Source organism: Dinoponera quadriceps, unplaced genomic scaffold (genome assembly GCF_001313825.1).
Source record: "Dinoponera quadriceps isolate SergipeBrazil2010 unplaced genomic scaffold, ASM131382v1 scaffold1270, whole genome shotgun sequence".
Taxonomy (NCBI): Eukaryota; Metazoa; Arthropoda; class Insecta; order Hymenoptera; family Formicidae; genus Dinoponera; species Dinoponera quadriceps.
Window position 1 is genome coordinate 1,241,113 of NW_014555716.1, and position 25,268 is coordinate 1,266,380.

Genomic DNA, 25,268 nt, shown 5'->3' on the forward strand with positions numbered 1-25,268 from the left:
TATTTTTTCATATAAATACAGCTTTCATTTTTTCTCAGTGTACATAAACCAGATCTCTCTCTCTCTCTCTCTCTCTCTCTCTCTCCCTTCCCCTCTTTCGACAAACTTTCTCTCTGCACTCCTATTCGCGGTGGTCACGTCTTGCTTCGGTTATAGAGCGGTGGACTCTATCGTTAACCCTTTGAGCCATACATTTTATTTCTCGATGGAATTTCTTGAAATGTCGTATCTAAGTATCGTTGGAGTTGCTGATTATGAATCTGAAGTCAGAGTTTTAAAATTCAAAGTGGTCCGATATGACGGACGAATTATTCAAAAATTTGGATTTCTCGATGAAATTTTTTCATACTATAGTATTTCAATAATTTATTGTGAAAAATTGAACCTACGAAAAATTCTGTAAAGAACTTATAAAATACCGTTATGTCTTCTTAATAAACTCGTAACATTGTGACACGTTGCTTCCTAATAGTATGTTTGCAGATGAATTTTTCTGAGGAAAAAATGTCTGTTTTTAATATTCATTTGTTTCAAATTAACGATTAAACATTTAAACATGGTACTTCCTTTTACCTCCTTGTGCTTCTGAGAATGTACAATAATAATCAAATCGACTATGACCGCCCGGAAGTAAGTTAAAATCGTGAAAAACGAAGAAGACCTTGGTGGGGCAAGGTGCCTCCTGATGACGCAAAGGATTACAACGCAGAAACGGAAGGCCGTTATTCGGAGATCTCCGAGTCTCGATTCGCGTACTTTCGCGATGCGCTTGAAATTCCGCGTGTTCACCCCGACGCGCGTCCTCGCCGCGGGCGCGCCGGTGAGATGTCACGAACACTCGCGCTTCTCGACTAATTACCGATCCACCGTGCGATCGTTCCGGTCGTCACGAGTGCCGCGAGTACCCGACCCGTGAGAGTACAGGTATCCTCTCGCACACGTCTCGCCTCTTGCCACGTAGGTACGTGGCACGAGGAGGAGGAGGTAGAGCGAGGAATCGAAACGAAGTCGAGGAGCCGAAGCGGCATGTGTGTATATATATGTGCGTCTGTGTATGTGAGCGCGCGTCGCAGTCGTGCACGCGCCAGCATAGATAGAGCGAGGACGAGGGATGGTTTATCTCCCCTGGCGCCATAAACGTTGCAGATATTATGGATAGTGGACTGAGTTACGGGCCAATATTTCTTCGTAATTATTCTACGCTCCTACGCGCGAGATAGCATCGCGGAGAGGAGCGGGTGTAAGGGCGCTTACACCATCGCCACCCTTCCTACTCTCTCTCTCTCCTTCTCTCACGTACTTTCCAACGCCCTCCGCAACGGCCGAATTTAGATCCCGCTTTTTTTATTACCCACCCTCGCGGCGCCCACCCCTTTTCTCGTACGTGATATTGGATTTTTTTCTCACGACCCGACCCGAGATCAGCGCGGTCGATTTATCGGCGCCGTTTGTACGCGTGGCCGTAAGCCGGCCGTGCATTGTTTTATCGTTTATCGTCGTCGTCGTCGTCGTGTTCCCCCGTCCTCGTTCTCCTCCTCCTCCTCGTCGTCGTCGGAACAAATGCGCCGTCGTGCGAGGGGGAAGCCGCGATTTCGCACGGATTTTTGACGGTTCCCGGGGATTCACCGCATGAACGAACGTGACGGTAATCGCGATCGTAATTGCGATATGAAGCGTGATCGCACGGCCGTCGGCTGAACTTTGCGCGTGAAATAAAATACTGTTGTGTCAATAGGATCGCTCCCGTCGACGCTGTAATTGGCGCTATAAATCTTCGCGGTTCAATAGCGATATTGTTGAAAGCAATATGTCATGTGTTGTTTAAGTAACTCGAATATCGGTTTCGTTAATACTGCTATTGAATGCAATGAGATTTACGAACAAATTGTTGATACAGGACTGTTAACACTTTGACGGCCGCTACCATGTATACGAAAACCGGGTAATTGCGAGCACCTATATAAACGGTAACTCTCCTGAAACTGGTAGGAAAATATGGGCTTCCGGATTCGTTTTATAAAACGGATACCTGCGCCTGAGAAAGAGATTTCTTCAAATTTAATAAATTTTATTAAAAATCTAAACAAGTTTCATCAACATTTTGCGAATCGCTTCTACGTTACTTGTACTTATCAAAATTCATCATCGATTTCGTTTCCCAACATTACTTCTGCATATTCAAAGAACCTCAGGAAGAAGACTTGTTTCAATTACTTTCCGCCCCCATTGATACAATATTTTTTCCCGTTCGCCAGCTACTCAACTTTCCGCTCCTCTCGCGAAGGGGAATGTGCGGGCGGTGTTATTTCACGCCGGGATCACCTGAAGACGAGGCCTCTCTGCCCTTCACATTGAATTTCTTTTTCACTTCACGCGCGCCAAGAAAATTATTCCTCGAGCCTGGCCGTCGTCCCTTCGCGTCGTTCTTCGGAGCGGAGGGACTACCCCGTCACTTATCGTATCGCCGGTGTATCTTCGAGTGACCGCCGGTCCCCGTCCGGTAAATAAGTAAGAAGGCCGATAGAATAGGGGATGAAAAGAGGCTTATCGTCGAAGACCGGAGGAGGAGCGCGCAAAAGCGCGCGGGGGAAGCTATTTCAGCAGCAAGACGCGGATAAACTCGGGGTGCGGGAGGGAGGGGGAGGGAAGGTCGTGTAAGATCGTGCGTATCGCGCGACAATATAGATCAGTCACCGTTATTTGACGTCTCCGAGGACGCTCATGGAGAGGAGCTCCGCTTTTAGCGAAGCGCGAACGACAAGCGGAAATCGCGGGGAAAGGATTGGAGAAGAGCGAAAACGGGAAAATCGCGAAAATATATGGATTTTACGGCAACACGCACGCAAGGACTATAAAAGTGCCGACTACAATGCAGAGCTATGATATGCATTTGTCTCATCCGAATATACAGGCTCTATTGATTCTTCGTAGCATCATCGTTCAGGAAGGATTGCCTCGAGTGACTCGCGGTAGATCCTTCTGTTTCGGGGAAAGGTCGAATGTCCCCGTTCCTTCGGTTTTTAGACGCGGAGGTTGTCGAGTTTTATCGATCCACAGCAGGACATTTTTACTATAAAGTTCCTCCCGCGTATCAGGTCGATTCGAAAGTCCCCCTGCGAGAAATCAACGGCGTTGATACGAGTAAGGAACTTTTCAAATGGAATTACGTTTACGGGCGAATGATTTGTGCGTTACGTAAAAAGAGACCTCTCTGAGAGAATCAACCCGATTTAACTAAAAAGTTACAGATATCGACCCGGTATCTACCTTCGAACCCGATGTTTCCCTTTCGCGATGCAGCTGTTGTCCCGTACGAGGGCGGGCATTCACGGGCGAAAATCAAGTCCGGAGATACACTCTTGTAGCGTTACAAAGAAATACCGTGAATTAAAGCGTACCAGGCCCGGGGGGAGGGGGAAAACGACTAACATTTGTATGCAGAGAGAGAGAGAGAGAGAAAGACAGAGCGTCTTTCATCGCGCCGTTCGCCGTTCCGGAGGATGAATTTTCCCGGCGATGCGCCCGGCGCGTTCCTCGCGAAAGTCGTAAATGAGGAGAAAAGAATCTCCGCGATAATGAAGGCTATGGCTTCGGCAGAGAGTTCTCGCGCGCGTAATTGTGCGAGAGTGTTTTTCCTTTCTTCGCTCGGATCGAGCAGAGGCGAAAGAGGAGGGGAGGTTGAAGTTAATTCCTCATTATTTCGCTACCCCTGGCGACGATTAACGAGGAGCGTTTCCCCGTAAGCGCTAAAATCGCCGGAGGCTCGGCGATTAATCGGAGAGCGCCGACTTTCAGAGAGGACAGTCGACGTATCAATTTCCGAATTTTTTCGAGTCTCGGCGCGCGAAAAACAAAAACGCGTCGTCCTTTTCATTCTCTTTGGCGCGCGACTGCGTAAACAAAGCGCGCCTATCTTGAAATTCGGTTTCGATGTTGCGCGCGAACTCGCCGAAATCCACTCGTCGCGCTTTTCCGCGTGGAAAAACATATCGTTGATCCTGTCGGGAAAATCGGGACACGTTGCGAGAGCCCGAGACTTTCTTTCTCTTTTTCCCCAACTATTACAAAGTATTAGCTCACATTTTTAGCACGAGTTTCTTTCGTTGTCTCTGTGCATTCTATCTGTTTATCGGTCTGTTCACATTTACCCGTACGATTTCTCAATTTTCCGTGTTTGCCGGCGTGTCCTATTGTTGAGCTTCCTTTCGTTATAATTTTCTTATCTGATATTTTTATTTACTAACTGTTTGCTGAGAAAAAAGGTTTGCTACTTGCAACTATAATCGCGTAAATGAAAGATTTATAGTGAGGAGAATCATTTTTCTAGCGAACGTTACTATAGTGTTAGTGGTGATAATTTTATTTTATTTATTTTTTATATTTTTTTTAGTTAAAACTAGGAAAAGAGATACAGCTGAGGCCGAAAATGATTCGAATTTTAATTAATGGGATCAGTGTGGTACGTATTCATAGTTCTCTTCTGTTTATCGCTTTCTGATATGCGTTTATTACATTGTCTTTTACTCACTTTCTTTCTCTTCTTTCTCTTGTATTCTTTGATGTCACATTGTGGCGTTACTTTTACCAGCCGTCGTACACGGAGAGAACAAATTTTGCTGGCACAGCAAATGTTTGTCAATATAGCGACAGCAGAGGAAAATTGGTTTAGACAGGAAAGGAAAATTCGTTTGGACAGCAGGAAGATTTGTTAAGAGTATTAATCGTCCATATATCCAGCAGGTAGCAGTTGATACTCCTAACAAATCTTTCTGCCGCCCAAACAAATTTTTTTGCTGTCTGAACGAATTTTTCTCTGCTGTCGCTATATCGGCAAACATTTGCCGTTCCTGCAAAGTTTGCTTTCTCCGTGTATTTTGTATCATTATGATCGTGTGCCTGATAGGATTTTCATTTTCCAGAGTCGAGAAAACTATCTATCCGTCTGTCTGTATTGACAATTGTTTGTTTATAATTTATCCATCTGCGTGACGGTAAATAGAGGCAGAGCCTGACGGGAAATTATTTTTCCGCCGAAACAAATCCGCGAGAGAACCTCCTCTCGTCGTTCCGTGTTACTTTCAGTTTGCAAATTCGCCCATTTGCGCGCCTCTCGAGAAACACAATTACACCCCTTTATCTTCGCGATGCCGGTCCGCTTCTGAACTCATTAACTTCTTTGCGCTTATGCTCTTCGCGTGGCCATCGAGGCCATCCACGGACGGAGCCTGGTAAATTCTCAAGCTCCGTCCACTTACATTCTCATTAATTAAACACAATCGTGTTATCAACTCTCTCTCTCTCTTTCCCTCTCTCTCTCTCTGGCTGTGCGCTGTAAACGCGCGACGCGAATTTCTCCGGCTTCTCCCTTGTTTTTCTTTCTTTCTCTTTTCACTCTCTCCAAGTTGGACAAATTTTATCACTCTTTCCCCCTTCTCCTTCAATTACTCGAGCGCGGTTTGTTTACCGATTATACGCGCGCATTTGTAAAACTCCCGCGCATGCTCGTCGGTAAACGGAGATCGCGACGCGACGTCCGCAGTGGACAACACCGCAAATCCAAGTGTGTAATTTTACGTATTTCGTCGCACTTTTTACACGTTTTTTTTGTAGAATCGTCGCACTTTTTACGCACTTTTTTTGTTGAATCATAATACGATGCGTAACCGAACACGCGTAAAAATGTGTAAAAAGTGACTGAATCGTGAAATTACGCGCATGGATTCGCAGTGAAAAGTGCGACGATCCGCGCCAGCGCCCCGCCGTCGGCGGGAAGACGCAAACGTTCGAAGCGAACGCCGACTTTATTGTCCGATCGCGCCATTGTGCCGGCTTATTCGCGACCGGCGATACAAGATCCGAATTAACGAGAGCGTGCCGCGCTCTCTACGTGCGCGGCAAACAAATCACTTTTCGTCGGGCTGGGGCTGGCGGTCTTGAATTTAGCCCGTTTCCCTCGCGCGAATCATCTCGTTATCGACGTCGGGAGATAATCACGTAGGCCGGATTTTTCCTTCCGATTACCTGTGTTTCGCGTGGTGGTGCAAATGAAACATGTCGCCAGTAACGCCACTAACGCAGATATCGCTCTCGCTTCCATAAAGGTGGTCGATCCACGGTAATATCAGAAAGGCCACGGTTATCGTTAACCGGGGAATAGTCGCCTGGAGTCATTTCATATCCCAGCGGTCAGAAAATGAAGCTTACCTCGCAGTCGATTTTTTTCACCGATCGGGAACTAATATGTACCCTCTTCGCTTGGTCATTTAGAGACCTAACCTGTGCAACAAGAATAAGCTGTGATCCGTCTTATTCATAATATAAGCCTGTGAAAACACATTGGGGTACAAAACGACTTCAGGTGAGACTGTTCATGTTATAAAATTAGTCAAGTATAGTAAGAGCTCGATTGTAACAGCGATTTTTAATTAGGGTCTAAATGATCCCTGTTTACATAAAGAAAAAAAATAAGTAACTATTCTCGGGTTAATACAGAACGAATAAGTCCGGCAAATCCGTACTAAATGATTATCAACATGATTTATATGCACAGAGAAATAAAGCTGAGTTAACTTGACAATGAAACGAATCATATGCGTTTTGGGTGATGAAAATTTCTGGTTATAGGAACTGAATTTGATTCACGAGAATTAGAAATTCTCTCTCCTTTAATTAAAACGCGTTTGGCTGGTTCATTGTCAGGTTGATTTAATCAAACCTTTTCCCCGTGCGGTTTTGACACAATAGCGAGTGAATATCAATCAAATTTACGTAATGTTTAAAAACTCATGAAAAAATTATGCCGTTAAAACAGCGTTGCCTGACATTACATTTGTAATTAACTTTGACTTCAATTAAATCTCGGCTTTGGTATGGCGAATCATTTTCTAATTTGACACCAATTTTGCGCGGTAGATCGCGTTTCGATTAATATGCTGTTGAAATTCGAAATGATTCGTAAGAAAATAGATTTACGGATCAACTACCTCGTAAAAACATTTCGCAAGAAACAAAATAATTTCGGGTGTTGATAACAGCGGGTCGCGTAATTTAGAACGAATGTGTGTGGACTACTCTTTGGGAAAATAATGGAAAATGACCACGTTTACCACTCAATTTGCGTGCCTCTTTCTTGTTTCTTTTTTTTTGACGCCCCACGTACACGAACGAAGTCATTCGCGGAGTCCTCAAAAAAATTCGATTGCGCGCGCACGCGAGCTTTCGCGGGCTATTTTCCGCTCTTCTATCCATTTCGAGATGAAATACTACGGGGAAGTTTAATTGGAAATATTCGATCGCGTTTATTGGCGCGCGCCGCAGTCGCTGCTACCGGCGGAATCGCGTAAATAAAATGCCATTATGAATTTCATCTTGTAAAACACATTCGGCGCCGGACCGACTTTGTTTGTCCGGCAAACATCATTCGTTGGTTAATAATATGTAATTACGTTTGTACGAATGCCTTTCCGCCGCATCGAGCCGATTAATTGAAAATTGTTTATTACATTCGACGGAAATGGCCCTCGCGGCTGCACACAACATGCAAATTTGATCTCCATATATTCATATATAAAAATAGTCGCCGTTCTTCGATGTGCGTATTATTATTGTGCTCCGATAAATGCAAGATTTATCGGTGGAAATAATTCGCGCTCGGCAAGACACGCGATTTTGCGTTTCGCGACGAGAGAGACCCTTTGGCCGGATGATATTTTGATTAATTAACCGGGAATCTATCACGTTATTTTTTTTTTCTACGTAAACGATCGCCCGGGGTCATTTAGACCCCAATTAAAAATCGCTGTTATTAACAAAATATGATTGTTCTATGTTCTATGTTCACTCGATTGTTCTATGATTTAATTAAAGGAATTTGTTTGAAATGAAAGATAATTTTCTTACAAAGAAATTATTTGTTTCATTTTACATACTTATTGTAACCAAATAATATTTCATTCGGTTAAAAGATATTATTTCAAATAATGGCGTTCTTTTTGTTAAACAATAGTTTTCTTAAATGAGACGATAAAATTTTTACTCAAACAAATAATACATTTTGTACAAGTATGCGTTGTTTCTATGAAACAAATTTTAGTCAAATAAATAGAAATACTAAGTCTGAAGAAACCTTTTCCTCTGTATATAAGAGCTATATTTATATGAAAAAAATTCGATCGCCACTTTACCTCTCGAGCGTAATTTTGCTTCAAGAAATTCGGGGAATACGATTTCCGTTCGCATTTTTATCATATCGAACGATCGCGCTATTCGCATGTGCTGTAAGCTTCATTCACGAATAGACGATAAACTTATCGATTGTGCACTGTGTGATAATTCTCCGATACATTTCTGCTTTCAGGATGGTCCGCATGATCGGCGATGAATTCCTTACGGAAGAGCGGGACCGAAAATATTACGCCGATCACTACACGTGCTGCCCGCCACCTCTCTTCATCATCCTCATCACTCTTGTAGAGGTGAGTAGATGTAAAGTTATCCTCTTCCGTAATGTGTATGGCGGGACGTACGCAATTTGTAAAAAAAATGTTTAAAAAATATTTATTCGATAGATACTAATAGCATGTATTCGTTTAAATCTAAATTCTTTTATTTAAATATAGAATAAACAATTGTTTTCACGAAAAGTTAAATCGCCGTCATACGAAGTTATCAGTATTGATTCAGAATTGTAAAAAATTATTTACTTTTATATTTCTTCATTGTATTATATAAATGTATAACATAATAAATATTTTTAAACAAAAGAATATTCTAAATTTTTAAGAATATGGATATTTTTTATGTTTGACATTAAATAAAAAAATATAGTTTAAGATACTCATTTCATTTATGATAAATGTTAATGTTAACTTTATATGTTAATCGTAAACAATAAATATAAACATTAGATATTTAATAATTGCACATTTGTTTATTTCTCCGGATTTGTATCGCTATATTTTTTATCGGTATCAGATGTGTTGCAAATGTTGCTTATTGCGTATGAGTATGCACAACTTTATTTAAACTTATTATTATTTTATCTTCACCCTACCCAACTCTTCCTATACTTAACTAACTTTATAACTGAACGGTCTCACCTGGGATCGATTTGCACCCCAATGTGTTTTTACAGGCTTACGTTATAAAGAAGACGGGTCACAGCCTATTCTTGTTGCACAGGTTAGATCTCTAAATGTCCAAATGAAAGGCACACATTGGTTCCCGATCGGTAAAGAAAAAAAAACGCGACGTGAGTTTCATTTTCCGACCGTTGGGATATGAAATGATCCCAGGTAATTATTCCCGGGTTAAGGAAATATATAACATAATTATCATACATCTATCATATATTTTGGCAAGCCAATGTTGCTTCCGTGCATCCGCGCGCATAAACCTTAATTTTCACCTTCAACGGAGCATTAGAGCCTAAAAGCAAATTGTTTCATCGGTTTTTGTGATTTAATCCTCCAATACTATTCTCCTCTCCGCTATTGTTCCCTCGGCGCGACGTTCATACGTTCACGTTTTTAATCGTTCGACGCGCATACCGTCGAGAAAGTCCGCGCGAATTTTCTCTTCGCCGCGATATCGCGTTACAGGATCAAAGATTACGATTCGCCCGCGGAGAGAGCCGCGACGGGAAGCGGTCTAATATCCTTTGTGGTCAAAGAGTTTACCGCGGGAAAGAGCGACGCGTCGCGTCGCCCGTCCGCCGAACCCACCGCCGCCTCGCTCTTCATTATTTTCTACATTTTTACCAAGATGAATAGATAAAGTAATCGTCTCTTGTAACGAGCGCGCCAGATATTACGCGTATATGCATATTACACCTCCCTTTGATCTTCGCGCGCGTCCTCGCCTCGACTAATATCTCGCTTTGAGCCCTTCTCGCGCCTGTCCTCCTTTCCTTTTTTCTCCCTCCCCCCTTTTTATTTCCCATCCGTCGCCTCCTAATGATGATCATTCTTGTTCCTCCCTCCCCCCCCTCTCTCTCTCTCCCCTACGTCGAACGCTTCGCACAGCTCGGCACGCACGTGCGACTCTCCTCTTCTTTCTCAGCGCGCGCGGATCTTCGAGAGACAGATTTATTTCGTCGCACGACCTCGTTAGAGGCGGCGATTTTAATCCACCTGCGAGAGATAATTCGATACCCGTGAGCCGAGTCATCCTCGTTAAGCAGAGAGAGAGAGAGAGAGAGAGAGGGGGGGGGAGGAGAGACACTCTCGACGCGGGTATCTTGTGCAATAATGCTAATTAAAATTGCGTCTGGTTATTATGTCACAGTTTAGGCGGCGCGCCGCGGATGGTCGTTATAAATATTAAAGGGCGATTTAATATAATATGGCGGCGGCGTCGTCAAAGAACGGGGCCGAACGCGCGGCCGGCGCGCGTAATATGCGCGCGCGACTCCCTCTCTCTGGCGAAATTATTATTTTTGTTAAATTCCGCGTATACCGCGCGCACCCCCGCCGGAGGTTATATAAACGAAATACACATAATTACTCCGCTCCCGGTATTATGAGCCCAGCGTCCGGCTGAAATTTTCATGAAACCGTATTATAAATGTTTATATATATATATATATATATGTACATATGTATATATCGGATACGCGTATGTCGAGCGTGTAACCGGTAGAACGATTACATTTTTAAATGAGCTCTCTCGGCGCGCGCCGGCCTCGTCGAAAATCGTTGCCGGCCGCGATTCCCATCGCGAAATATCAAGCCCCTCGTCGAGCACGCCCGGAACACACGTCGTCTTCTTAATTTCGCCTCCCCCCTGGCTTTGGTTTTATCTTCGTCATTTTCTCCTTCCCTCTCTCTTTTTCACTGCTCTTTTAATGTTCACGCGTCGCGGAACACGCGGAAAGTTGCGTAAATCGCGACACGAGATGTATTACAGCGCAATGCGCGTCCACTTTCCCTCTCTCTCTCTCTCCTCTACTCTCTCAGTTTCTTCCTCGCTTTTTGTCATCCTTTTCGGTCGGGCGTATACCGAAAGACGACGTAACAGTCTCTCGTATAATGAGCAGTCAGCGCGCGATTACTGGCAAAGCTTAGGCATTGTTAACGACGACGTCCCTTTGAACGGGCGCATCCGTTGCATCGCCGCGAACGTCGCGTCGCCGACGGCGTTGAATAAATTTTTAACGACCGCCGGTACATAATTTCCGCGCGCGGACGACACGCGCTCGGCCGGCGGTCCGACGTTAATCGGGGGACGCGCGCGCGGACGACGTGCACGAAATTCAGACCTCAAGTTCAGAGCACCATTATTAATCTCCCGGCCGGAATTACGCACTCTTACTCGGCCGCTTGCTCGCCCGCTCAACAATATGCCCGGCGTTATAACGATAAAATTATCTCCGGCCGTAACTAACGCCGTCGGGACGCCGCCGAACGCGGGAGGAAGGAGCGCAGCGTTTTCTGGAATCTCTCTCCGGCTCTCTCGTTCGCTCTCTTCTGTTTCTTCAACGCGAGAATCGCGCCACGTGATCTGGAATAATATCGTGAGTACGCTCTCGATATGAAGTGAATCGGAGAATGATCATTTTTCTGGTTAAATCGGTAAAATGTGTTTTACCAACGGCAACGATCACTCGTCGTTGTTCATTAAAAACTTAGCCCCATTTAGCACTTACCTTCATTCTTACACGATATTACACCGAGAGAAATATGTTTGATACTTGTAACTTTAATCACACGGAGAAAAGAAATTTTGCTGGAACAGCAAATGTTTGTCGATATAGTGACAGCGACAAAAATTCGTTTAGACGGCAAACAATTTGTCTGGGCAGCGGAAAGATTTGTTAAGAGTATTAATCGCCCACATATCCGGCAAATAGCAACCAATACTCATTTTCAATGGACATTGGTTCCTTTTTTAAGAGCGAGCCTCACTTATGACCGGGTGACTCGATACGGAGTCATTAGAGATTTTTCATTAATCCCAATTCGTTCCCGGATACTCGTGCTCGGTTCGCAGTAACAGCTTTAACATCTGACACAGTGGGAAACTACTAACTAGGATTATTCGGTCGTTCACATCGTATCAACAATTTCGCGCGTCATCACGTGTCGATTGTTCAATAAAACGGCAACGATATCTCAATTATTGTTCAGAAATCGTCAAATTTGTAACATGCAGTATTGTGTATCGTTGGACAAGTTCGTACAGTTTTAGCGAAGGCTTCAAGACCGACATTTTTTTACAGTTGAGCAAACTTCATTTAACGATACGTTGGCGGTTTTTTCCATAACAGGTTATCGAAAAAAAAAAAGAGAAAATAAAGTTAAGTCTAACTACGTGGGAGTACCGGCTTAGAATTTATCGTAAAAGCTCGTGCGAACTTTTATCGAATAGCCCAATAAAATCACGAGCAGGAAAGAAATAACGTTTGATGTGTTCTCACCGCTTCGTCAAGTGATACATAAATATGTACGTTCGAGAGAGAGAGAGAGAGAGAGAGAGAGAAAGAAAGGGAGAGGAACTGTATAATCGACTAATTATCATAGTTTTAAATGTGGTTCATATCAGTAAAGTTAGGCTAATTATCACCAAACTAACTGATTGACGGTATGAAATTACTATCAGTCAAGTATTAACTGCTCGGAATAATGAAATTATAAATTGTGATTTTCCTGATAATTATTGGATGGTAAATCACGGGGCCAGAAATTGACGTTAGAAATTCTGCTGATTACTCGTCAATTAGTCGAATTAGAATTTGACGAAAGTCACTCTAAAAGTGACTTTTTAGCGTGGCTGGACGTAATTGACGATTTGCGAGTTGAACCGCGATAATGTGACGACGGATCATGCGACGTACGACGAAAAGTCGGTCTCTCCGCTGTGTCGTCTCGCAATCCGAGAATCGACGATGAAGATGTTGATACTTGGGAGAGAGAAAAGCGGATAGTTACGATAAAAGATGAGGAAAGTCACTTACAGGTTTAAGTGCGCGATCCAATTAGCTAGCGATTCGTTTCTCCAAAGTGTGTCGATCGCGCGTGACGAGACGGATCCGCATAGTTTCCCAAACTTTCCCACTTACAGCATAGATTCCGATTAGAATACTCAAAGTTGTCCCAAAATAGGTTATCCGACTGCGATACCAATTGGGAATTCCATTCTTATCCCAAACACGTGTTTTCTGTTTCTCGCACAGAAAATATCTCAGGATCTAATTGAGATCCTGTCCGATTTCCCAAAATAATGATGGGTTCCAGTTGAGTTAGTTTACACCCACGACACACGAGATATCAGTGCAATACTCTGCGTAGTGATGCTTTAATCAGTAAATATTAACGTCAGTAATATCAAGCACATCTAATTTGAAACTTCATTAATTTCGTAATTTAACTTGAATATTATTACGACAATGCTTCGCTAAAAGATTGCGCTGAACCGTCGGACATATCGAAAATGTAACAATGAAAAAGTAACATATGAAATTTCGTCACTATTTTTTTTACATAATAATTTTTACATTTATGAAAAATCTATAGACACTGTGCGCACGTGATGGACAAATTCTGATGAATCTGAGTAAACGTTAAAGATTAGGTTAGGTCAAAATAAAGGGTGTTGTGCTGACTTATGTGCATCTGACCACTACCACTACGTATACTATTTTTCACCTAATGTTTTTACGAGCAAGGTTTGAACGGAAAAAATCTTTGGGAACATATCGGGACGGCGGAATGGAATCTGTTTGTGTTTCCCACTTGATATCGCATGTTTAAAGCATTACACTTCTGATCAGAATCCATAATCATTTTGGGAAATCGAATTAGATCCTAATTAAGTCTCGAGAAATTTTCTGTGCGGGAATCTCTGAGGCGCGTTCAAACGCGACGCTCGATATATATATATATCAAAGCTCGCGCTTGTTAATTAAATCCCACCGAGTGTGTGAACCCCACCGGTATGAACTGCAATCCTGGCAGCGGCGACATGTGCGACAACCACCGAATAAGACGTCCCGGGATAAGTGGCCGCGACGTGCGCGAGGCGGAAGGGTAAATTGCTATCGGTAAGTTCTTCGAAGAAGGTGGGGGGTTGGGGGTCGGTGGGGTGGAGAGGTACGGGCACTTAATTGCCGACGGGGTCGGGTCATATTTCATGATTTAATTAAATCGCAAGTGTCGTTCTTTTTAGCCCCCTCCCCCCTGCCGTCCCCCTAAAAGGTTGCGCATTCGTAATTTCATCCGTATGGAGGCTAAAATTGGATTTTAGCTCGCGAGGTAAGCGAAATGCAAATGAAAGAACACATAGGAGACGAGCCGACAGGACAAAGGGTGGCGAAAATAGAGGGAAGGAGAAAAGAAGGAAAAAGGAAGAGGCGTCGTCGAGACATCGATGGCAATGGGCGAATCGAGTTTACATATTTACTCGGATCGGGCTGATGTCCATGCAATTTTTAACCCGGGAATAATCACCCGGGGTCATTTCATAGCCCGGTCGGAAAATGAAGCTCGCGTCGCGGTGGATTTCTTTCACCGATCGGGAACTATTGCGTACCTTACATTTGGATATTTGGAGACCTAATCGGTGCGACAAGAATAGGCTCTGAACCGTCTTATTCATAACATGTCTGTAAAGATACATTAGAGTACAAAGCACCCAGGTGAGACAGTTCACGTTATAAAATTAGTCAAATATAGTAAGAGTTCATATTATGAAAACAAAATATTAACAAGTTTGAATGAGGTTATGTATACTCCATACTAAGTGAACATTAAGCAATATTTACGTTATATCTGAAGCTAACTGATAAAAATGTCTAGAAAAATAGGCAAAAGTGCAATCATTAAATATCTAATATTTATATCTATTATTTGTAATTACTATATATAGTTGACATTAACATTTATAAATGCAATGAATATATTAAATTACACCTTTTATTTAATGTTAGACATGAAAAAATATCTACGTTCTTAAAAATTTATAATTATTTTTTTAAAGATATTTGTAATGTTATATATTTATATATAATACAATGAAGAAATATAGAAATCAATAATTTTATACAATCCTGAATCATTATTACTAACTTCGTACGACGGTGACGAATAATAAGACACTCGACGTGCTTATTCCGATTCTTAAATATTTTTTTTGTTTCCTCTCATTTTTTCACAGTGACTAAATCCATATTTACAATGTCCCTAAATAATAATAAATCATAGAGCAATCGATAATATGTTATATCTTATTAATAACAGCAATTTTTCATTGGGATCTAACCACCCTACAGGTGATCGTTTACGTAAAAAAAAAAAAAATAAGGTGACTATTCCCGGGCTAATTATTAGTTCTAACTCTGTTAGATGCGCTCCCTTTTATTAATTTTTACCGTGCCGCGCTCTCCCGCGTTGTTCGCCGGATTCTGTCGTATTTGCACGAGCGAGTCCGGGCACGGAAAATCGCTTCTTTCAGCCCGCTCGCTATGAACTTTACGATCCGCCGTGTGAAGCATTTTTGGTTAATTAAATTCCCAGGTATTTTGTCGTCGTGAGCATTGACGGTCGCGATATTATACTCGGGGGCTCGCTATGCCCTGGCCGAGTCGCACGACTAGGAGTTACGGGGGAACTCGTAATTTTAAATAGCTCTGCGTAATTTATTCCCCGCAATTACGCAGGAACGCCGAAGTCCGATAACAAAGCGAGAAATTCGAGACGAGTACGCGATTATTTTTAACGCCTAGCTCCTGTCAAGACGAATTAGCGCGGCGCGATAAGTATCAATTAATTACCAATTAAATTTCGATGTAACTGCAACGAGAAAGAGAGAGAGAGAGAGAGTTTTGCGAAATTTACGATACAAACAATTGCGAGGAAGATTGCGCTGGCTCGCGCAATTCGTTATTTATTGCGAATCCTCTCACACGTGGATTATTAATTCACGGAACGAAAAAGAGTCGAGGAAGGTTATGAACAGTCCAATTTCATACGTACAAGTGGAGCTCGTCAAACTGAACGGAAAAGTCCCTCATCATTTTGCAAATATGCACGATTTTGCACGGTAATTACTGATATCAGCAGCTGATTTATGTTGAAACTTATAGTGATTTACATCGTGTCCTCATCAGGAAGGAAATATCATTTTACGATATTTTATAAAAAGAAAACTTCTGTAGTATTTATAATATTTTTATATTTTGTAGTAGAGAGAAATTTATATTGTTTTATTTATACTCTTACTATAGTTATATTTCTGTAGTATTTATAATATTTTCATATTTTGTAGTAATTATGTATGTGCAAATGTATTTTTATAAAATATCGCAAACTTTATACAGGATGTTCTGCAGGAGAGCCGACGAATATTTGGAATGTGTTCAAGAAATCGTTCTAAACGAAAGAATTCGGATATACTGCGAGAAAAAAATATCTAAGAACAAACGAATATTTCTTCGGCGGATTCTTGCACGATATTTACTTAGATCTAAATTTACTTTATTTAAATCGAATATTATTTACTTAAACCGAGGAAACATTTCTCGGTTTAAATAAAGAAAATTTAGATTTAAGTAAATCAGGACCCACTTAGAAAATATTCGTTCGTTTTTAGATAGTTCTTTTCTCAATGTGTATGTCAATTGAGCTCAGCTATCGAGAAGTGAACAATTTAATTTTCGTCAATAACGTAAATTTCTGAATAACAACGATCCCGTCTCGCTATGGATTTCTTTTCGTGAGATTGTCTGAAATCTCGTGTGTGCAATGACGATAAATCAAATACCCGTCAACAGTTGGTTGACAGAATAATAGAGACCACAGATAATATTTTCATGAATATAGACAAATTAATTGGTGGCGATCTACAACGGTATAGCGAGCGGCAGCATGTTTGCAAGCAGAAAATGGACATTTTGAACGAATAAAATGATTAGAAAGATAATATTTACCTAATAAAAGTTACAAATATCTGGTATTTTATTAATTACAATTAATTATAAATTTATGACAATATAAAATTGTATATATCTCGATTATTGGACCAAATGAACATATTATATTTATTATAAATAAATTTTGTTTAAATTATATATATATATATATATATATATATATATATATATATATATGTACGCGTACATGTACAGGGTATCCTACTAATCTCGGTTTCCGTGGTATGCAAGTCAAACTGAGCAAAAAAGTTCCAATATTGCCAAGAAATAGTCAACAAACCCAAACTACATATGTACACGTCTCTCTTCGGGATGACCCGCGGAGTTCGTTCCACCACATCGCGCGCGCTAATTCGCCGATTTCCTTTAATTAATATCCCAATGATCATCACGGTTGTTTTCAAAATGGTGGAGCATTTTTCGCGACGAGCTCTACCGGCACGCGAACGTCGTGTTACATATTACGTTACGCACCCTGTATGTGTAATAGGGCCTCCTTCAATCATCGGGGAGTTCATTCGCCAAGGAATTTCGCGGCAATTAAATCTTCAAGTATCGTGTGTCCCGTAGAAAGCGGTCCCGGAAGCGTCGAATCGCGCCACTATCGGAGACAGGTGCATCATCTCGGCGTGCGGGATGAAGCTTGTGCAAATATTCATCGCTCGCTCGCTTGCGCTCGCTTTTGGGGCGGGGGAGGGGTGAGTTGTAATTTTAAACGGCTCACGGTTAATAGCCATTAGCCAGCGGGTTAATACATGATTCACGCGCGCCAGAGATTGTCACATTCGGCCCGATCCTAATTATAATTTATCGCCCGTACGCGCGCACGGTCCTCCCTACCCAAGCAACTTCCGCCTCACGTCCGTGAAAGCACACACGCGTATCGGTGTGTTGGTCGGTAATGATTGCAAGCCGGTATTGATTTTTAAGACAGTGAGATTCCGAGATTATATTCCGGATTATTTTATCTCGCTTTCACATTGTATTTCTTTGTGTGTGTGTGTGTGTGTGTGTGTGTGTTATAGGTGTGCAAATTAATTCGGTGCCTTTGCATCTAATGTCCCATGACTCTGGTTCGAATTTAAGTTTTTTTTCCCGCCCTATGTATACGGTGATTTGAAAGTGCCAACTTTGAAAAGTACTATAATAGTTGACGGGCTTGCCGATGTAACCTCAGAAAACAATAGTTATCACGATGTTGATGACAGCTCTTTAAAATCACTTGAGTAGAAAAATATAGATGTAGATTTAAAATGCTTATTGAAAGTGAGTAAAATTAAGTGCAACTGTTAATTATTGTAATTATTGTAAATATATGTATAAATATATGTACATATATGTATATGTAAATATTACACACACACACACACATATGTATATATATATATATATATGTAACTATATATGTGTGTATAAATATATATGTAAATTAATTTATACACACCTAATTATAATTGACTCCCACTTTGACTCCGATGAGATGTCTTGAATTTCTGTTTTCGCTCTTTTAGCATCAAAACAGGTTGTTCACGGTAGTGTTAACAAATTAAATCTGTGGAATTAAAGTTTCAAGAGGAAGAAATTAATAAGTGTCAATATCGTGAAAACAGCTTTTTATTAGTCCATAGGCCTTTTCTCTTAGTAAATGCAAACTCTCCTTAAGAGGGTCAAAGTAGCGTTCAAATTTTGACTCGGGTATCGCATTACGAGTTTGCGTACTAAGCTGTATCGCTTTTGTCTTATTAAGTTTCATCGCGAAATTGCGGGACGATCGAGACTTTCGAGCGGTACAATGTACGTGTGTTTGCCCCGATATATTATTATTATTATTATATTTACATGAATGCGTGCACATTCTCTACGATCCTTTTTCTATTACGCGCGCTTTACGCACCCTCCCTTCCCGTCTTATCGCCCGGGATAAATTCCAGCATTTATTTCGGTTTTCGCGGTTAATTTATGGTCGATCGTGTCGCTACTTGGGATTAAGGGACTTCCGATCGGGATTAAGTTCGAAGAGGATCAATTCCGTGACGCGAAATAAATTTCTGACCGGCACGCGCGGAGTATCAGGTTCGTGTGTGTGTTTTACCGTTTCCCTGTTGAAATTGCGATAATTTTCCGATTTCCCAGCGACGCTACGGCGCCAGCAGCAGCACCAGCCGTGACACGAACTATCGATTGCTGGTGTGTGTATATATGTGTGTGTGTGTGTGCTCAGGTGTGCGTGCGTTATGCGTGCGTACGTGCGTACGCGCAAGGCGGCGCATAATGCGGTCCCCCGCGCGGATTACAGAACGCGACAGCGGCGATTTACACGCGCGTTGCCGCGCGCGCGCGGCGTTATGCGAGCCGAACGATCACTTACGCGCGATGTATCGCAATTTCGCGCGCACATATATATATATATATATATAACTTAATTCAATAAAAATTTCACCAAGAAAACGAGTTTAAAGAACCGGAAGAGAAAAAACACCATAATTTAAACGATACCGGTACTTTCATTGTCCAGAGAGCCGGAAACCAAAGCCTTTATTAAATATTTTAGTGGACCGGAATCGAAACCGGACCGATATTTTCATTCGTGTCCCCGCAATCTCCGTGCTTCTGCGCGAAACGCGTCTTCCTTCTCGTGCACTGTCGAATACACAGAGAAAAAAGAAGGAAGAAAATAACGTTACAGTCGGCTCGCTTATTATTACATTCCTGCTCGTCGCGAAGTTTCATCGTAACGGTTAATCAAGCGCGTTACGCGCGATTACGCAACGGCTGGAAATCGCCTTTGGAAAAGTTGCGTTGCGTAATCGCAGATCGCGGGGAACCGGCGCGATCGCGCGATTCCTGGCTCGGCCGCGACGATGCGCGGATCTTTTCTTTTCCCCCTTTTTCTTCTTCTTCCGCGCTTTTTTATTACACCGCATCCCGTGGACGTTTCCCCCCGTTAATTAGTATCTCACTTTCGAGGTAGCTTGAGCGTGAATCGGCGGGCAGTCCGTTCCACTAATTAATGCTGATCTTATTTCGCCTATTATTAGATATCGCTTCTACCCCGCGGCGCTCGCTTCTCTCGCTTCTGTTGTCTACTATCACGGACCCCCTTCTTCGCAAACCCAATTAGCGGCTTGTCCGTGTTTTCATTTCGCTTCTGCGGTGTGCGCCCATTGTGTTCGACGGCGGGTTTTATATCGCTTGTTTACGAGCGCCATTAAAAATCGATGCAAGAGCGCAGTTCGTGCATAAAAAGTTCATAATTGAGGGTCAGCGTAACGGAAATTTTACGAGGAAAGGAGGGAAAAGGAAGGAACGAAGATGGGACGGATCCCAATCACAGGGACCCGTTCCCTCTCCCGAATGAAAATATCGGTCCGGTCCCGGTCCACTAAAATATTTCGTAAAGGTTTTTCGGCTCCGGTTCTTTTAACTTGTTTTCTTACTGACATTTTTATTAAATTAAATTATATATATATTATTAAATTAAATTATATTTTTTATCAATTTATTTATTTATTATAAATTTAGTTTTTATTAAATTAAATTATATATATATATATATATATATTGTATTTGTAACTATAATCACGTAAGAATTATAGACAAGAAGACGATATTTTTCTAATAAATATTATTATAGTATCAATGATTACAACTTTATCTGCATATTGCTATTATTATTATTATTATTTTGACTAATGCTATGAATATCGACCACCCGAGTATGCGAGTCTTTCAATAACCGAGCTAGTTATGCGGCCAATTTCAGACGTTGAAAATGATTTATTTTTCTAACGATAACAGGTGACAACAACGTTTGAAATTAACCTATACTTAATTATTGAAAGATTCAGATACCCGGGTAGCTGAAATTGACAGCACTAGTTAAAACCAGAAAAAGATATAGTTGAGGATACAGTTGAGGAAAATGATAATAATTATGAATATAATTTTAATGAAGTATCTTTTATTATATTCGATGTACCATCAAATTTGTAGAAGCAGTAGGTTATCTCAAGAGAGATAGATATAATTATATAATTATATGAACTATTATTCCATTTTGATTCTACAAGTATTTGCTTAATGCCATTTTTCCACGTTGAGACGTGAAGAAGCGCCGACTCGAAAACTATCCGACATTCAACTGTCTTAATATTTCACCATTCAATCCTCATTCTTAATATCAAAAGACAATATATTAAACATGTCTTCTCATTCTCTGCATTTGTGGAACTATAACATAGAGTGAGCAAGATTGCAACTTGGGATCCCCGATCTGTCATCGAATAAAAAACACGTTTCTCATCAAACGGATATTAATTGATCCATCGTGTTTTGATGGATCGTGTTTCAAGTTGGAACCGGGTTTTACCTATTGTTTAGATCCGTGTCCTGTGAGAATGCGCGGTGGAATATATCGTTTATGCGATAACTAGCGCTGTCCGTTTCCACGTGCGCCGCTTGCCGCCATATTTCGTGGCAATGAGCGGCGTGAACTTTTATCTCGGCGTCGGCCGTGATGCATCGTCCCGGGCGCCGCGACGCGTCTCGCGTAGCTCCAAAGGTGAACCGTAGCTTTCAGCTTACCGGTCTCTTTTCTCACCTGTATTCCCCTCCCTCTCTCCCCTCTCGCTCACTCACTCCTCTCTTCCTCTACGTTTCTCGCGAACGCCTCTTCTCTTCGTGACGTCCTCGTCCTTCGTCCTTCCGTTCAGCGCCATTGCGACGCTCTATTCGCCGATGTAATTCGCCTACAGTCCGTGGCCGTATTATTATTAGACACACTTTGATTTTTCTTTAATAGAATGCAGGTTAGGAGGAGAAGAGAAGCTATTAATTTTGCGTTTACTCGATTAAATATTAGAGAATAAATTTCGGTGTCGATCGGCATTTTTATTTCCGCAACCTCCCGAGGTGTCAAAAATCTCTCGTTTTACCCATTTTTGTAAACAATATTAATATTTAATAATATTATCGCACGAAAATATATTTTTCCGTTAGTAAGCGAGGAATTTGAAGTTTCAAGTCACAGATGAACGAAAATAAAATGAAATTTCGATTGACACACACACTCAAGCGAGTTTACGTAATTTACATGTCCCGTTAAGAAGAAGTTACAAACTTAATCACGAAGATAATATTATATATCCCAAAAAGTTAAGAGCAGAAGGTGGAAACAGTGAAGAAATGCCATCAACATCGAGGAAGTGATATTATTATTTTTTATAATATATTATTGTACACGTTATATATACATAATTCAATAAAAATTTCAGCGAGAAAACAGGCTTAAAAGATCGGAACCGAAAAGAACCGTAATTTAAGCGGTACCGATACTTTCACCGTCCCGAAAACCGGAACCGAAAAACCGAAACCTCCGTTAAATATTTTAATGGACCGGAACCAGATCGATATTTTCACCCGGCCCGGCTCCCCGTTTACAACCGATTCTATTGTTTTTTTTCAGTGACGACACACCAATTCCACTTTTCACAGACCAAGATTAAGAAGAGTTACGTGTGAGGAGAAGATCGTAATAATATTCTCTCCGGGTACAAAAATATCGCGTTACTCGCGTGATATTTTTCTTCCAATTCATCATCCCGCGCGCACAAGTGCACAGTCACGAAGTGTACGCGCATCGTTTCGTTATTCACTCGTCTCGTTTTACTCCATGATACAGGATTTATTATTTTATCCCGCGCTCATCCCCTTCAACGGCGTCAACATCCACCTGCGCGCGCGCAACATCTACCACCGTAGTGGTGTTTGCGCGAGGAATTTGCGTTTCCGGATATATTCTTGCATTCAACGGCTTGTTTTGCGACGTATCCTCCCGCACCCCCCCACCTCCCTTCCCACCACGGATGCGGCGCGACGTCTCTCTGCGGTCGTGTATTCCCGAATGCGCAACTGTCGTCGAGTGTGAGGGCGCGTGCCGCGAGAGGAGCGTTGAAGTGGCGAGGGGTAGAGAGGGGGGGGCAACATTTGTGTATTTAGGGTGCGCGGGAACACGTTGTAAAGGAGGAGAGGTCGACGAGGAAGAACTTCCGCTCTTCCGTGTCTTATCTTCTTCTTCGTCTTCTTCCGACTCCTCGGCGCAAGGATGGACGTTTTCTCCCCCCTCCCCCCCAGTCTTCCCTCAGCCGCCATCCGAGAGTTTCCGCGAATAAATGTGTATCTGTTTTGTCGCCCGTCGTCGTCGTCTAACAGAGGGAAACTTGTTCCCCTCGGCTCCTCGCTGTCTGTCTTTCCATCCTTCCATTTGTCTGCCTGCCTACGAATTCTCGTCCTCTTTCCCTTGCTGCGCGACCCCCCCCCCCATCTCCTCCTTAATTGCTCGATTGTCACTTGTACGAATGGAAAAATGACAGGGAAGGATAGAAAAATGTTAAGGAAAAACTAGTCACTAGACAGAAACTGCACTGAGTATCCATTTAGTCGAATCTAAATTAAATGGGTTTCTCAGTGGGAACGGTTTTTACTAGCTTGAATTAATTAAATAGTAACTGTTCACTGTCCGAAAAGTACTGACTATTATTTCTTGGCCAGTTACTTGCCGTGAACTATTCCAAAGAAAATAGTAAGTTAATACAGTTTCTATCCAGCAAAAACTCGTAAAATTCTGCTTCGAGTTTCTTGGCTATTTTCTAACCGGAAACTAGGCAAAATAATGAGCAAATTAAATAGTAGAACAAATGAAATGCTCAAAATCCTACTGGGAACTGGTCAGAAACTGACCAGTTTTATTATCCAATTATTGCCGAGGTAAAATTCTCCCAAACTTATGAGTTCTTGGCTGCTAAAATTGATCAGAAGCTAGTTGGTTAGGGAATTACTGGCCAGTTACCGGCTAGGAGCTGATTTAATCTCTTCTTACACATTTTTCACGCATATCTTGCCGTTTTTAAATCACGTCATTCGACACGATCGGACGTGTTAACTCAACACGTCGTAATTTTACGTGTTAATTTAACGCGATCGAACGTTTTAAATGATGCAAGCTAAGTCGGCAAGAAACGTATAAAAATAGCATCGGTCAAATGTGTCATTTTAAGGAATTTTTATGCGTGTGAAAATAACGCATTTGGATTTGCGCAATAAAGTGTTACGTTGAATATAGTGTGAATATAGCGAATATAGTGAATATAGTGTGTTTCGCATGCGTCGATTTCGGACTCGACTGCTGCAAAGGTGCGACCGAGGGATTCCCCGACGATCGGACGCTTCCCGATCTCGCGCTTTTGCCGAGTCCGACGCGGGAGAATTCGTGTAAAAACAGCGGTTGATTGAATTATCCCTTCGCCTCCGGCGGACGGGCGGATGCTTTAAATGACCACCTTGCTCTTGAACACACAGCTGGACGCGTCTGATCGCAGATCGCCGGACGCGCGCGGGCGCGAATTCCAGACATTCCTCGGATTCGCCGGTGACGATCTGTCCCAGATAGACAGGTGTGCGTAAATTTAATTGCGGCTTTACTCGTCGATGCGCAAAGGTTGTATCGCGTTTGTACGAGTGTTTCACATATGTCTCGCATACACTGAGGACAAAATTTCTTCAAATTTGATAAATTTTATCGCATTCAAACAAATTTCATCGTTGGCACGCTCCGAAGAAACTAACGTTTCCGTTAATAAGCACGATTGCAAACTTACTGATCAATTCAGCAACACATTGACTCGATATTGACTCACCCGGCGAACTTTCTTTTCACTTTCCCGTCTGAATTCATTTCTCATTTGTCCAAACGTCCGTATGATTTTCAACGGCCTCGTGCTTTTCGATTCGACGAATGAAAACGGCACTGAGTGGCGTCAAGTCGTGGGATTTATTTCTACGTTAGCATCAAGCTCGCGGAATACTTATTCGCGTGGAGGCTCCCGATAAACTCTATTTCACATACCTGTCATGGCACGCACGACCGACTTAGCGCGCTCTCGCGAGCGCGAGAAATTACGGACACGCATGCCTGCTGTCCTGGCGAGCGAGAAACCCAGACAGACGGAGAGAAAGAAAGAAAGAGAGAGAGAGAGAGAGAGAGGGAGATCTCGAGAGCGAAAGCGAACAGTAGGACGAAACGGAAGGACTCCGCCGTCTTCGCCGTCCTCTTCTCCTCCGGAGATCGGCGAAACGGCTATATATATGGAGGGAACCGGTAATCTTCCGTGCGGAACCGGCCTTTATTTCTAGCTGTCGCATATTTCCCCTCCCTCCCCCCGTCGGAACGAGGAGGGGGCGTCGACGAGGGGACCCTTTGCCTCCGCTTCGAGGATCGATAATCTCGATCCTCTCCGTTCTATATAGCCGTGACTTCCTTTCTTCTCTTCCCCTCCTCCCCCCCCCC

General features: G+C 42.3%; 1 protein-coding gene across 1 annotated transcript in view; it reads left to right on the top strand.

The window, feature by feature from the left end:
• The window catches only part of LOC106745197 (rhomboid-related protein 3-like), a 77,079-nt gene extending 67,886 nt beyond the window's left edge, over nt 1-9,193 (top strand). Inside the window, exons 2-3 of the mRNA XM_014620557.1 lie at nt 8,357-8,474; nt 9,134-9,193. Coding sequence (XP_014476043.1) covers nt 8,357-8,474; nt 9,134-9,193 — 178 coding nt within the window. The remainder of the gene's footprint in view (nt 1-8,356; nt 8,475-9,133) is intronic.
• Nucleotides 9,194-25,268: the final 16,075 nt, after the last annotated feature.